At 44.9% G+C, this 14,553-nt stretch overlaps 1 protein-coding gene across 1 annotated transcript; it reads right to left on the bottom strand.

Moving 5' to 3' along the window:
• Positions 1 to 2,754: 2,754 nt before the first annotated feature.
• On the bottom strand, positions 2,755 to 10,296 carry fzd4 (frizzled class receptor 4). Its single transcript, XM_053872555.1, has 6 exons — positions 9,836 to 10,296; positions 7,499 to 7,636; positions 7,027 to 7,413; positions 6,551 to 6,696; positions 6,113 to 6,360; positions 2,755 to 4,909 (listed from the first exon to the last, which is right to left on the bottom strand). The coding sequence occupies exons 1-6, from the start codon at positions 10,067 to 10,069 to the stop codon at positions 4,491 to 4,493; spliced, it is 1,572 nt and encodes a 523-aa protein (XP_053728530.1). The 5' UTR covers positions 10,070 to 10,296; the 3' UTR covers positions 2,755 to 4,490.
• Between the last annotated feature and the right edge of the window lie 4,257 nt (positions 10,297 to 14,553).

The following is a 14,553-nucleotide window of genomic DNA, read 5'->3' as shown; positions in this document are numbered from 1 at the left end:
ATTAAAGACTTAAATCACTGTGTACAAATAAACAAGAGGCGACTTATAAAAATATAGTTTCATGAGATGATATGTATATTGATGACATGCCACAAGTGGAGAAACGCAAAATAGTCTTGTCCTCAAATTCAGTGGGAGACTGAAGCATGATGGAGTGCTATCTACATGGTCTCCTCTTCACCCCTGGTGTATTGAGGGATCCATCAAGGCTACGAACCGGTGGCAGCTCTAATTCTCCCTGGGACTGTCTGCTAATTCAGCGCAGGCTTGGAAATCTGTCATACAGGTGCAGGTGTTTTTAATAAGAGGATCCAAAAACCAGGTTGGTTCAGAAGGCGCTACTCAGAAACACTGGTGAGTACACACATGGAGGAGGGGAAAAATTGGGGCCTTTGACATGGGCTGCTGCCCCCTCGACCTAGTGCAAAAAAAGGGTTACATACTATTTTATCACTAATTTTATTTTAAAAAGAACTAGAAAGAACAGTGCCCCCCTCCACTGCCCCAATGTAAGAATGCCTCTATTTTCCATTCAGTTGGGTGAAACAACATCAACCCGTCGTCTGTGGAAGCACTGCCAAGACAGCTACGTCACCCCCAATCCCCAGCGGTGGCTGTTCCTCCAAACCCTTCATAAGAGAAGACTGGGAAAGTTTAACATTGCTGAGGTGGAAGAACAGCTGCAGCAATCTGCTGCTGAAGGATGACAAATCTCTCCTTCCCTCTTCCTCCCAGTGAAAGCCTCTGCATGTTTGTCCTCTTTCCTCCACTTCTCTTTTTCATATCCTGGATTTTTATCTGTCTCCGAGGACCCCTTTTTCTTCAGTCCTCTGCCTCGCTCGCATTTTATACCATTTTTATGCAGACCAGTGAATGCACCAGCAAATGACACACAAGGGATCCCAATTCCCAACATTCCCAGGAATATCAGTCCAAGGAATTTTAATAGGGCATGGTCGCTTTTCTGGTGTCCAAGAAAGCCTGGAACAGAGAGTCTGTGTTCGAACACGGGCTGGTTTAATGTAGCACAGAAGTGGTTACACAGAGGTTAAAGAAGCTGTCAGTCAAGAGCAAAAAAAAATGAAGTTTGAAGTATAATTTTATCTTGGCGTGAAGGCTGGAAAATCTGTGTTTCTGGTTTGACTGTTGGTTGGGAATTAAGGATGCTGTGGGGGAGTTATGAGTGCTTGACAAGTTAGCGTAGCCACAGATATCAGGAAACCACAGTGACCAGATTTAACTAAGAGCCATCAGCATCCAGAGGTTTGCGTTTTATGAGGCTGGAAACAGCCATTTATGGAAGTGGATCTCAAGATTCAAATATGAGCATGAGAGCTTGTCAAGTGATGGAAATACCTGCGTGCGCGTGTGCATGCATGAGTTTGCAGGAGAACATCTGGAAACAATAGAGCAGTAGATGCTGTCACTTTCTCTTTACCTCAGGCTTTTGGAGGCAGCTCTTAAACAAACACTCATTCACTCACAGTAAATTACAGGAAGGCAATCTGAGCCGCAGACTTGGAAGCTCCGACCCCGAACATGCCAACATACACACTTGCTCATGTGACCTCACAGGCATCACACGTCAGTTAAAACCAAACACAACATGTTGTTGGATCATAGGACGTGTGTTCACTGTGGCGGCTTCTCTGTGTGGTTTAAGTGTGTGTGTGATTGTTTGCAGGTTCACTGCTGATGAGATATGAGTGTTTGCTCAGTGATGTTTACATGTCGGAGTCACATTTCCAGTGCTCACTGAGAACTAATTTGGTGGTCATGTTTCCCCTGAAACAAAAGAGTGGGAGCTAAACATGGAGTAGGAGGGTCTGAACAGGGTGCCGTACCTGTCTTTAGAGCGAGCAAGGCGTGGACGGATGAAGAAACAAAGAAGAGAGGAAGGATGGAAGAACGAGCGAACGCATACATCACACATGAACCGAGAAATGGAGGAACGAACAAACAAATGAAGGGCACAGTGAATGAAGGAAGAACGAAAGGGACAAAGAAATAAACAGGAAAAAAAGGAACAAAGAAATTCTGAAATGAAGGCTGTAATGAAGGAGTGAAAGAAGAAATGAATGAATGAAAGAAGGCTTGAATGAAGTGTGAAGGAAGGAAGGAACAGGGAATGAAGAAAGGAAGGAAGGAAGGCAGGAGGGAAGGAAGGAAGGAAGGAAGGTAGGAAGGAAAGAAGGAAGGAAGGAAGGAAGGAAGGAAGGAAGGAATCCATCAATGCATAAGATTTTAAAACAGTTGCATCAACTACACTCAGAGAAATCTCAACAAATGAACAAAAGATGGAAGATCAGAATGAAGGAAAGAAGAAAGGGAGATGGATTGCAAATGTCAGATGGAACATAGGAAGGAACAAATGAATGCTGGAAAGAAAAAAAATGAATGAATTAAGGGCGGAACGGAGGTAGGAAGGAAAAAAAAAACTAAACAAAAATAAGAAGCTATGAAGGTACAAATAAATGAAGGAGAGAATAAAGGCAGGAGCAAACAAATGAAGGAAGGAAAGGAGCAGTTCTTCAATGTATGCGATTTTAAGACATCCTCCAAAGGCAAGTGCATGAACTACATCCTCACAAGCACCAACAGTGAGCGGAAGATCCCAGTCAAGTTAGCTCCTGACTCTCTGCGGTCAAAATCACCTTCAATGTTTAATGTTTAAATGTAATGAAAGCACTGGAATCAAACAGCAAGACAGACAGAAATACAAAAAAAAATTTGTGAAAACAGTTTATTCTCCATTTTTCAATACAAAAAGTCTCTTAAATAACAAACTTTTGTTATTTTAGTTTATTTTTATTTTATATAAATTAACATCCTTATTATAGTACATGTATGAAAACAACAACACAAACTACACAGAGGAACCGAGACCTCGCAGACTCGCATCAGTGCTGGTGCACAGTCCCCAACACTGATTCATCTCTGGCTATCGCCGACGTGTCTATCGCCAGTGGTTCTTATTTGGGCAGTGGCACGCATAATTCAAGGCACAGTCTTTGTTTAAAATGTCATGGGACGTCAGCGTGGTCACGACGGAGCCGGCAGCCAAACGTGGATCAACTCAAAAGCACAGGAGAAGGTGGTCACGGCTTAACCTAATTTGATTTCAGCTTTTCTTCGAGTGTAAAAAAAAAAACGCATGGCCCAGTTGGAGCCACCAAAATGGCTCTACATGTTTAACTTAAGTGTAAAAGTGTTTGGACAGACGGCCTGTTGGGCCTGGGAGCCACTCCGGAGGAGCCTAAGGCTAAAGCTCTTCTTTAGATTGTCAGGCAAAAAGAGTGCTGCATGTTTAAAAGCAGAGACACACGAATAAGGAGTTAAAAACCAAATGGTTCTTTCCCTTCTGCTGGTGATCAGTTAAGAGAAAGCTTACCATCACACCCATGTTCTGCAGTGTTGCCAATGAACACTATTCATATTTCAAAACCAACAGAAGCTGTTGCTTGCTCATAACTATGACAGCTGTTTTGGACCGTTTTCACCCCGCGTGTTGGTCTACATCCTAGATGAATGAGTGTTTTGTTAGTGTTTCCTGCTCAGAGAATTCAAGGTGAGCAAAAGGCAGCTGTAAATATGAAGAACAATTCCACAAATTTACTGATGCAGAAGTCATCTCTTTTGTCAATATAAAACAGGCACACTGTCTCTAACTGAACTGTGCACCAAGGTAAACAATAGATTTAGCTATGGTTTGATTTCAGTTCATGCCACTGCACTTCAGTAAAAGCAGTGCATAATTCCAGCCCCATGATTCCAGGTAAAGTCGCCTGTGTTTTAATAGTATACACAGGTTTGAAGACATTTTTAAAATTGTAAACACATTTGATAATTAAGGCCATTTTGATGGTGCTCTTTTCTTTGGGAAGCCTCATCTTATATGTGTGTAATATCTGCATTAGGACCCTCCAGTGTAAGTGTTACATACTCCCCAAAACATAAAACTGTTTCAGGGTGACAAGCTCAACCTCTTCAGCCTGTTTTGTTAATATCCGACTGTGAATCAAAGTAGTGGGACTATGAGAGGAAATCAGAGTGCAATGTGCCATAAGGCTTTTCACCAAGTCCAGTGGTCTCATGAGAAACTCTTGTGGATTCAGCAAAAAAACGAAATGAACTTTTTCCAGGTTAAAATTCATGGTTTGATGCTTAATCGAATATCAAATGAGTGAGTGGTACGTGTGCCCTGGTCCGACCTTCTTTCTCAGTTTCTTCCGACAAAAGCCATCCGACAGAGGTAGAGAAGCTACTACTGCTACTGAATTCTAGACCCTGCAGGGCAACGCGGACCCCTGCTAAAGGCACGAAGTCGGTCGAGGTGTAGAGACGTGCTCCCGGACTCGAAAGTTCCTTTACATCCAGTGGAGAAACTCGCTCTGGGTTTCCGTGTCACATGGACCGTCGTCTCTTGTCTTATGTTCTCTTCACTTCTTGATAAAGGAAGGAAAGTGACAGCTCCTTGGCTCCTTCATTTCTCATACCACTGTCTCATTTCCTTTCCCTGGCTTCATCCAGCCTTGTCCCGGCGCCCTCTTGCCGCCTCGACCCGCCTTGCTGTCCCTGAACAGACGGGCCGAGCAGCGTTGCCAGGTGTGGAGCGTCTTTGCCGACCAAATCCACATACCTGACGTGATGCCCACCAGCAGGGACATAAAAATCCGTAGCATTTCAGATGCCACATACGAGTCTTGCGTAGTGCTCCGGAACTCCGCCCAGTTTGAAAGCTGGTAGAGGTAACAGCCGATGACTGTTGAAGCCGGAACTGTATAGAGAACCGAAAACACTCCGATCTTCACCATCAACCGTTCGAGCTTGTCTGTCTTGGCGCCATCTTTCTGGAGATTGGAGCGGATCTTGAAGAGGGCAACCAGTCCAGCGCAGATGAAGAGGGTGCCTGTAACGTTAAAAAGTTACAATTGAAATACGATGGAGGAGACAGTAAACGTTCCTTTGGTCAAAACAGAAACTTAAAAAAGAAAAATTTAAAAACTTGCTCACAGGTTCAGGTACATCTGTGGCATGTAATGGAAGTCTGTCAGAAATGTGACCTCAGGCTTCCGTCTTATTGGTTTCCTACTAGTTTTCCAGTTGGACTGGTATTGAATCATTCGCTTGACCGCAAAGCAGGAACGTGAACCTACATTTTGGGGAGAGGTGCTCTCGAAAACATGGCACCCTTTGCTATACAAGTAACATCCGACTTACGACCTGCTCGACTTAGGTCCACCCGTACTTTCAAACACGCCAGCTGATGCTTTTTTTTTTTTTAATTCAACGTCTGGCACTGCAGCATGTAGCAGCCCGGCAACGCGTACGACAGTTACCGCAGCACAGTATCCCAGCATCTCACTCTCAAACAGCGATCTACCACTACAGTAGCACCTATAACCCTCAGTCGGCTATTTTGAATGGCATTCCACTAAGTCGGATGTTACTTTTATTTATACACAAATTTGTTGCTGGATCGGTTTGTTTTGGATTTACTAATGTCCTGAAGATGTCCCCATTCATTTCTATTACTTCTGGTCACATGACTGACAGCAGCTAAAACCGAGTGTGACAGTTCCCTGGTCATGGAAGACATTTGTCTACTTCATTTTCAACTGCTTTACTGTGCTTTAATGTAGCTACATTCAGAGGTTGGCAAAAACCACTGTTATGACCTGTCTGTCTGCCGTTCAGAACTGCATGAGGATGAGAAGGAGGGAGTGTGGTGGTGGATCCAACATGGGGAACGGTTCTAACAAGAAGTCGAATAAAAGCCCTGTCAGATAGCAAAATACATTTAGGCATAAGTAATGAGGCAGCGCTGGGAACATACTTCTAAAGAATTCGAGGATGACAGAAAAAAAGTACTTTTCACATGTAAATAGACTCAGGCTTGTACTTCAGCACCACCAGGCGTCTATCCGTGCACGTTCCTGACACTAAGGATGCAAGCACAACTGTCACTTCAAGTCCCAAAAATTGTGAAGAAAAAATGCTCATAGATTCAGCAGCTATCAAGGAAAATATAGCAGCAGAGGCAGCATTTTTCCACTGACAGTACTAACTGACTGACTGAAGGCGAGTGCAGCATGAAGTTCAGAATGCTCACCTATGAGAAGATATGTGGCCAACGGTGCAACCACAAATCCTGTGAGCGCCTCCTGCTGCTGGTTGCCAACATAGCAGAGTCCCGTCAGATCGTCCGCGTCCACCAGCCTCATGATCAGTATGACGATGGTTTTGACAGCTGGTATCGCCCAGGCGGCGATGTGGAAATAGGAACTGTGCATTTCAATTGCCTCGTGGCCCCATTTGAGTCCAGCAGCCAGAAACCACGTCAGGGTCAGGATCACCCACCTGGAGTAAGAGGACATATTGGTCAAAGTGGTCTCAGTCATGTGACTGCGACTAAAGGCAGAAGGAAGGAAGTTCTAAAATATCTGTGGTGTTCCATGAATGTGTCAGTGCTGAGACGTGACGGACAGGTTCTTGGAAAAACAGGATGCAGGTCAATTTTTCCACTGCAGTAGCGTGTTTTCGCTCGTACCAAATTGAAGAAGCCATGCCGAAGAAATAAAGGAGGAGGAAGACGATGGCGCAGCCCGTGCTCTTGAGCCCTTCCTGTACTAGAATTGGAACCGCTGTGGAATCCAGGTCACAGGAAACACGTTCCCTTCCGAGGGTCATCCGTACCTGCAGGGTGGAAGAGAGGGATAAACATGAGGGTGGATGAAGACAAAAACAGGAGCTCAACATTTAAGGGCAGTGATAATAAGATACACTTTAGTCTCCAACTTAACTATTAGAGTTTAATCTTAGCATAATGATAATGCATGCATGATAATAATAAAAATTTAGTAATGTAAATAATGAATAAGTAACATTTTCAAAACCAAAGGAGTAAATAGCAATATATTTCGGCTCCAACTTTTTGTGCTACAAGTCCCACAATGCACTGCAACAGTCACATTTGCAGTGCAGTGAGCCAACATTTCATATTTATTTGACTTGGTCCTCTCTTACCAGGTAGGCAACACTGTACAGGTTGCAGCACATGGAGAGGAAGATGATGGGCCTTTCCGGGTACGAGAAGCGTTGTGAGTCCAACAGAAACGTAAGGACAGTCAGAGTGGTCGAGAGGAAGCAGAGCACAGCCCAAACAGCCATCCAGGCGTCGGTGAAGACCTTGGCCCCTCTTCTGTAGAGCCCACTGTCGTAGCCGCACTGGAAGGCGCAGCTGTCGGTCTGCTTCAGCCAGGTGTACTGGTCGGGGGCGGTCCCCAGCGCCTGGCACTCCTCCAGGTGGGGCGGAAGGCGGACCGGATGGTAGGGAGGCTCCTCATCCGCAGGACCCTCCATGCACATGTGGTTGTGGTCGTTCTGAGGCGGGAAAAGGCTGCAGTTGAGCTCCTGAAAAGAGACACATGCGAGGAGGCGGTGAATGGTCCGTCTAAATATGACGTGATTGTGTCACCGGCTAAATCTATTAACAGACCTCGGGCCAGATAAAGCCAAACTCCTGCAGCACTGGAAGACATTTTCTCTTGACGGACAGGCACATGCTGCCACATGGACCGATGGGAATAGGAACTTTGTCCGTGCACATGGGCACATACACAGAGCACAGGAAGAACTGTTGAGGAGAGAAAGGCATCATGAACAGTCTGTTTTCAGCCTCACTAACACAAAGACGACAGGATCAGAGCAGAACACAGAGAGACCCGCCACCACTGAGGGGATTCCTCTCATCACACAAGTTCAAAGGCGCAATGGCGTGACCAATAACGTGACAGTAGCATTATATCGCAGCAGTATTTATTCCTTTATTTGGTTGACGTGAGTCGTTTAAGTTGAACCGCAGAAGCGTACATCTTGCATGAGCTAGAATTACCACGTGCACATTTGTTAGAAAGAGAGGTATCAATTTTAAGTCTTTGATCTGCTTGAGACTGTTCCCTGGTTTGTGACATAAACATGACCCCGGACCCCGTCATGTGACCCAACAACAGTGACCGGATGGCTCGATTTAGATGCGACTACAGTCAGAGGCTTATAGTTTGTGGCTTCATTTGCATTTGGCCACTTGTGTCTTATGACTCGAGTCATACGTTACTGCTCTGTCCCTCACTGACTGCAGTGCTCATTCCAGGACGATCTCATTGACTGAACACAGGCATTTTTTTAAATGAAGAAATGTAATTCCATTATTGAGTCTTAAGTACACAAACTGTATTGTCCACGAAGAGTTTCGTCTTTCCTAGCAGTGCTCATAAGATGTGCTTGTGATTATGAAAAATGTGCAGCAGAGGGCGGTGTGGAGGTCAACACAGCAGTCAATGTTGCTATTCTTAGTCATGGCTTCATGGGGTTTCATGAAACAGACTCCTGATTTTCAGCGTCCACTAGGTGGCACTCTCTGCTCTAAAATCTTTGGAATTTCACAGCCTTTTTACATTTACGTTTCATTTTTAAACCAATAGCGCCACCTACTGAGCTCCGAAATGGAATCAACGGATTCCTCAAATTTAAACAGACTGTAAACATGACTAGTTCAGTTATGCTTTTTAAGCTGTCAACCCCATAAGTTCATTCTGTTATTTGTTGCTATCTTGGTAGTTCACTGTGCGATGACACATTTCACAGTTTCCTTTGTTTCTACTTGTTTGAGACAAGTATATTTTATAAATCTTCACCGCTCTCTTTGTCTCGGTCGTTCTCCCAACAGCAAACCTTATTGAACTAACAATAATAATGATGCTCACAGGCACACTGAGCTCTATTGATTCCTATTTTTGGGTATTATTTTTTGTCCCCTGAGTCTTAAAAAAATGATTGCGATGTTTTCAGAAGAAAATCAAGGTCTCACATGACCTGCACCAGACATCTCAAGGACCTGATAAAAAAGTCAGAGTGGAGGGCAGAGAAACAACATCAGTGTTTTCAGTTAGAAGACACTATCAAATCAAATCTTCTGCGAGATATTGATCCATCAGAAATCTAACCCTCCCCTAAAAAAAGCCGTGTCAAATCAACGTTTCATTGCCTTCCACTCTCAGAATGTGTGCAGAAGTCTCAGCCTGGCTGCAGTGTCAAAGATAAAAACAAATTACACAGCCATGTGATCTGCAGCTCCTCTGAATAAACTGTCAAACGTTCTCTATGCATGCAGGAGAAGTGAGTTTTGTGCTCGAGCATGATTCAATATTTAAGCATTTGTGGAGAGGGGTGTGTGTGACAGAGTGTTGGGGAGGGTTATGTTTGGCCACAGCAGGGTAACATGTCCTGGGTGTTTTCCCTGACCGTTGGTAACATGAACGCAGCCACTTAACTGCTAAAAGCTCCTCTAGTTACCAGTCAGGAAGCCTCCCATTAGGGCAAATGTTGGGGTGAGGGCAGGGCCGGGCAGGGGGGGTTAGTTCCCCACCCCACACACCCCTGCTAGGAGAGCAACTATAATTTCGTTTTTAATGGTTGTTGAGACAAACAAGCAGCATTTTGTGCAGGAACAACTGAGGGCATCATTGTCATGTACAGTAAGTGTGTGTGTGTGAGTGTGTGTGCGGAGACTCAGCTGCTCTGCTGTGGATCATTAGATCAGACTGTCAACAGACAGAGGAGGCATTTTTTTTGGGTCCAAAAAGTAGCCTGACAGTAGCAGCGTGCGTGGGTATTTTTTTTATTTATCTGTGGCACCATCAGTCTGGAGCTGGCGGCTCCCGGTCATCTGCTGCTTCTGGCCGATTGAAGTGTTGGATAACAGCTCCTAAATTTGAATGCGACCCTTTTTATAACGCTGGACCCCGCTGGAGTGCGTGTGAGTGTGCGCGCGCACCTTGAGCTGGCTGGAGCAGCCGCACTGGATCAGCGGTGTGAACGTGGTCAGCTGCAGCTCCGCGTCCAACTGCAGCACGTTGCCCACCAGGTTGGGCATCTTGGTGACGTTATAACCCAGACCCTGGCACATGCTGATCCGGATCGGGTCGCAGGTCATCTCCTCCACTTCGTCCCCAAAGCCCAGGACCGGGCACAGAAGCGCGCCGGTGATCCACACCAGCGCCCCCAGCATGGTCACCCCCCCAAAAAATCGGTGACTGGCTTCCAAATCCTGCCGAAGATCCCCGTGGAAATGTTTAAGGTGGCAAACTCCCTCAAATCAAAACATCCAGACAGAGAAGTAGCGGGTCCACTCGGGGGGAGACCGCCGCGCGCATCCGCGGGTTCCAATCCAGACGTCTGTGAGCTGCAGCGGCGTGGTCCGAGTTGGGCAGCCTTTGCGCCCGCAACAGTCCAGCACTTAACTTTATTGTGACTGCGAGCGCAGACTGCGTTCGTCGTCCGGAGGAGCGTCGACCAATCCTTGAACTCGACTGCAGATTCCCTGACCAACCCAGAACAGGAGGCGGGACCTGTGAACGACTCCTCTCTCCCCGTCCAGCGCTGCCTATCAACTAGTTCAGACCATTACAATGTAATGATTTTGTTATTACGCGATTATATCTGTGAATGAACGATATTTACAACGCTTTCCTATGTCATGATCCTTCAGTCGGATCTTATTATTACTAGTGTATTAGTGTTTGTTACACTTTGCATCAGAGAAGCTGTATAACCATTAAGATACCACTGTATTATCAGCATATTAGCTGGTAATTAATCATAAATAAAAGTCTCAATTAGTACCTTAATCATGATGGTACTTTGCTGGTCACAGGAAGTTCATTTTAAATAGCACAATAAAAAGTGATTATTTACTGAAAATAAATCCATTAACACAAATTTTGCTTCACTCTTTACATCGCATTGCTGTTGTATTAACTGTTATTTCGCCCCCTCATCACCAGTGAAATAACATTGTTTTCTGAACCATATTTTCCCATTTTCCTTTTTAAATAAGAAATAAATCTATCAAATTTACATTTTTTTTCTTAGTTTGGCTTCACTGCAGGCTTAGCGTTCTATAAAGTGCTACATAAATAATAATTATTATTGAATTTTACTCTTGCAACAGTAACCAAATATATATTTTTGTGTGTATTAAATGACTGTGTCCCTCCCATGGCTCTCAGAAAAGAAATTATTTGTGTATTCCTCTTTTTAAATATGTGACTTAGTAGTACCTTTGCCTGTATCATGGCATTGTGGCATGGCATATGTCTTTTTGGTTTAGTTTCCGATTAGTAAATAACTAATCTGTTTTTGCTTTCTAACTGGTCGCATTTTTATTTCTGGTCATTTACCACCAGCTCAGACAGGTGGTGGTGTCCTGACTGCAGACTCAATAGTTGTGCGTAGTACGTCACCTCCCAGTATAAACAAAGAAGTATCTCCAGCCAGCCGATCAATAAAGTCAAAAGCTATCAAAAACATGATCAGCTCTCCGGTAGCTCCACACAGGTTCCACGCCTTCCTTAAAGCCCATCAGCTCCAGAAGCTCGTGACATTGTAATTGAAAGTAGGGACTTAAGTGATGCCAAAGCCATTGGGAATCTGGTTTGCATGGCAATGAAAGACTGAACATAAGGGACAGGTTTTGTTTGGCCGTGGAACCCGGGGAGAAGTTTTCTCTGTCACAGCATGAAAGCAGCACTGAGGACTGTTGTGCTATTGTGAGGTGAGCTCACAGAGGCTGAGAGCTGGACTTGATTTGAGTTTTTGTCCACACGATTCATAGTATTTGGTGGTTGTTTAGGTATCTGACAGATGAACTCAGACCAGTGTTGTAATGTAAAGGGAGGCATATGCAATCTAGGTCCTTCACAGGGGGGCGTTGGAGGTGAGAAGTAAGAGTATTATACAGTAGGCAGTTCATTTTTGCCCCCTTAAAAAAGTGGACACATTTTCCCGCAGTCTTCAGACAGGAATACATTGAGAATAAAGTTGCAGTGGCTGACATTGTTGTGTGAGAGCAGGCAAACTTGGTGTGACAAGTGATAGACAGCAACAATGACCTTTCCCCCCCCAGCCTCTCTGGCCCACAGCCCCCCCCCACTGCTGCTGATCGAACCCGGGGTCAGGACCCGGAGTAATTAGCACTGAGCTGAAACAATAGTGCGCCCTGAAGCTGATGCTTATCATGGGTGTGGTGTGTGAACATGGGCGACAGGGTGACGTCTCCAGACCTTTTCATGAGATCAGAGGCAACAGCACATTTCATCAGTTAGTTCAAGTCAAATTGCAGCTCAATAAAAGAAAGTGCGGTGAGGAACGACATCGGCTCATGATCGGTCAGAAGCAGCACCCCCTCCCCTGTTCACTCTTACGGTGGGCTGTTGGAGACAATGTCAGGGACTAATGGCCGTCACACTGAGAGCATAATGAGCACAATTACTCTTCGGGTTATAAAACCACCAGGTTAACTGTCGGCAAACACCGTTTCCCATTACAAGGACATTCCAGGATAGTTAGTGAGCAAGGATGAACTCAGTGTGGCTGCAACCCAGAAGTGTGGGCAGGACGAAGTGCACATTCAGGCTTAGTTGTCAGACAAACAGGTGTAGTTCGAAAAAAGAAGAATAGATGAGATAAGCCTCATCTTAGTTTAGCTTAATTCTCTTTAAAAACTATCTGGGTCCAAAAGAAAGCAATATAGTAAAGAGTCATCTGAACAATGAGCTTCCCTGACTTTCTTTTTCTGAAGATGCAGCTCTTCTAACCCAGACCCGGCTGCAGTCAGAGCAACCCTTGTCCAGCAACTAAACAAGCCTCAGCTCAACTTCATGGACCAGCTATGTAGGCTTTCACCTTATTGACTCTGTTTCAAGTCAGTTTGGCTCCAAAATTCCAGATGTGAACAAGCTCTGCTCTCAGACTTGAGTCAGTCTAAAGAGATTTTGTCGCTGATTTCAACAGCAGGGTGTGAAAGATCACCCAAGGCAGCTCTGCTCTAGAGTTGTCTCATTTGGGATGAAAACAACCCGACAAAACACTGAGAGCCTCAAACTGAGAGGGTGCAGGTTTTTGTTCCAGTTTAGTCTATCAGCTGAAACAAGCAGCACCAGACTGACAGTCAACTGATTTCTGTTATGTTTTGGTTTGTTTTATTTTGTTATTTCCTGTGTTCCGGCTTGCTTCCTTTTCTCATCCCCTCATCAATCCACATGGATTTCTACACCTGAGTTCCAGTCTGCATTGCCAGATGGTCACTTTGTGTTCTGATGGTAACGTTCTCTCTCTCGACACTCCGATCTCCTGTTGCGTCTATTTACATCTCTCATACACGTGACAGGTGAAAAGGTGATTGGTAAAAACCTGCACCCGCTGCAGCCCTGTGAGGACCCTTATGAGAGCCCTGCTCCATAACATCATCGGCGTTCGATGGAGATTTGTTCTCTCTTCCTTCTTACTTGATGACTGCTGGGATGGCGTCTTCACTGCTGTTGCTCTCAAAAGGAGTTGCGTGCATACCGCCCCCAGCTGGTCAGAATGGGTACTGAAAAAAGGCGAAAGTCATTAAAACAACCGATGACAGAGTGGTGCTCATTCAGCAAAACCTGCTGAATGTGACAAATATTGACACAAAATCTTCAGCTCCTTCTTCACTGTAATGAGCGATCGTCACCAACAGTTGAGAAGCCAGTCACGGACACAGGTTTAAGAGTTGCATTTATTTAAAACGTGAATTGAAATTGCGCTTGAATGCACATCTCCGAACTTGAATTTCTTACTTGCTTAACAGTAACCGTGCGTGATGACTCTTTCAATTGTCGCGAAAGAATCATAACAAAACAAGCCGGCACGTACACATTCTGCAGTCGTGTCAGCGGTTTGCATGTTTACAGCGCCCTTTTTTGAAAAAGGTCGGATAGACGTCACCCAAACTGAAGAGCACGACCAAATGATGCGCGTCATTGTTATGATGAGTCTGTTTTTCCAGGGAGCCACAACCTCCATCCCATGATCCTTTGCGTGAGTAGCATAAACACGCTCTGTACTCCCATCGTCACAGCGGATTCTGCAAATAAAATTGCTCCCTGAAGCATGACCATCATTCGTTCATGCTCCGGGTCCCAGTTGAGGTGCTTCATCTCACTACCGCTAAAACCCGGCAGAGCAAAACAGGTCCCATTAATAGTCACAAAGAAGCAGCTGTTCTGTGATTATACCAACTGCAATTGGCATCATAAATAACAATCTTGCATGTGCTTCTGCAATCTGTAATAAATTATTTTTTGGTTTTGATCAACCCACAGGGTGTGTGCAGGGATATTTTCAAAAGCCTCCCGCTAAATTTTGACTCAACTAGCAATCAGCTGCAGGAGAAAATCAGTGCTGGGTTTGACGCACAACGTAAACATTTCTGTTGACTGGTTTATTACCGATGACTGTGTGGGAAACATCCCTGACAGGCTTCTGAGGAAAGCCATGAAAATATGCCTCAGACTGTAATTTTCCTGTCAAATTGTATAAACGAAAGATGTGAATGGAGGAAAGAGGGAGAACAAATTGAAGCCGTGCTACTGACGGTGGATATCCCACAGCAACGGCTCGGTTAAAGTGATCTTCAGTTGTTGTGCACTCTTTTTCCCCACAACATTTTTTAAAACTGACAGA

This window comes from Synchiropus splendidus, chromosome 8 (assembly GCF_027744825.2).
Source record: "Synchiropus splendidus isolate RoL2022-P1 chromosome 8, RoL_Sspl_1.0, whole genome shotgun sequence".
NCBI classification, from domain to species: domain Eukaryota; kingdom Metazoa; phylum Chordata; class Actinopteri; order Syngnathiformes; family Callionymidae; genus Synchiropus; species Synchiropus splendidus.
The sequence above is the reverse complement of the archived record's forward strand: the minus strand, read 5'-3'. Positions and strand labels throughout refer to the sequence as shown.

What these genes read in the sequence shown, in the direction of transcription:
- fzd4 (XM_053872555.1), bottom strand. Translation starts at nt 10,069, where the DNA reads ATGCTGGGGGCGCTGGTGTGGATCACCGGCGCGCTTCTGTGCCCGGTC. An exon ending in TGTACAGTGTTGCCTACCTG is followed by an intron (nt 6,697 to 7,026) that starts GTAAGAGAGGAC and finishes TCCACCCTGCAG; the next exon opens with GTACGGATGACCCTCGGAAG. An exon ending in GGCATGGCTTCTTCAATTTG is followed by an intron (nt 6,361 to 6,550) that starts GTACGAGCGAAA and finishes CTCTTACTCCAG; the next exon opens with GTGGGTGATCCTGACCCTGA.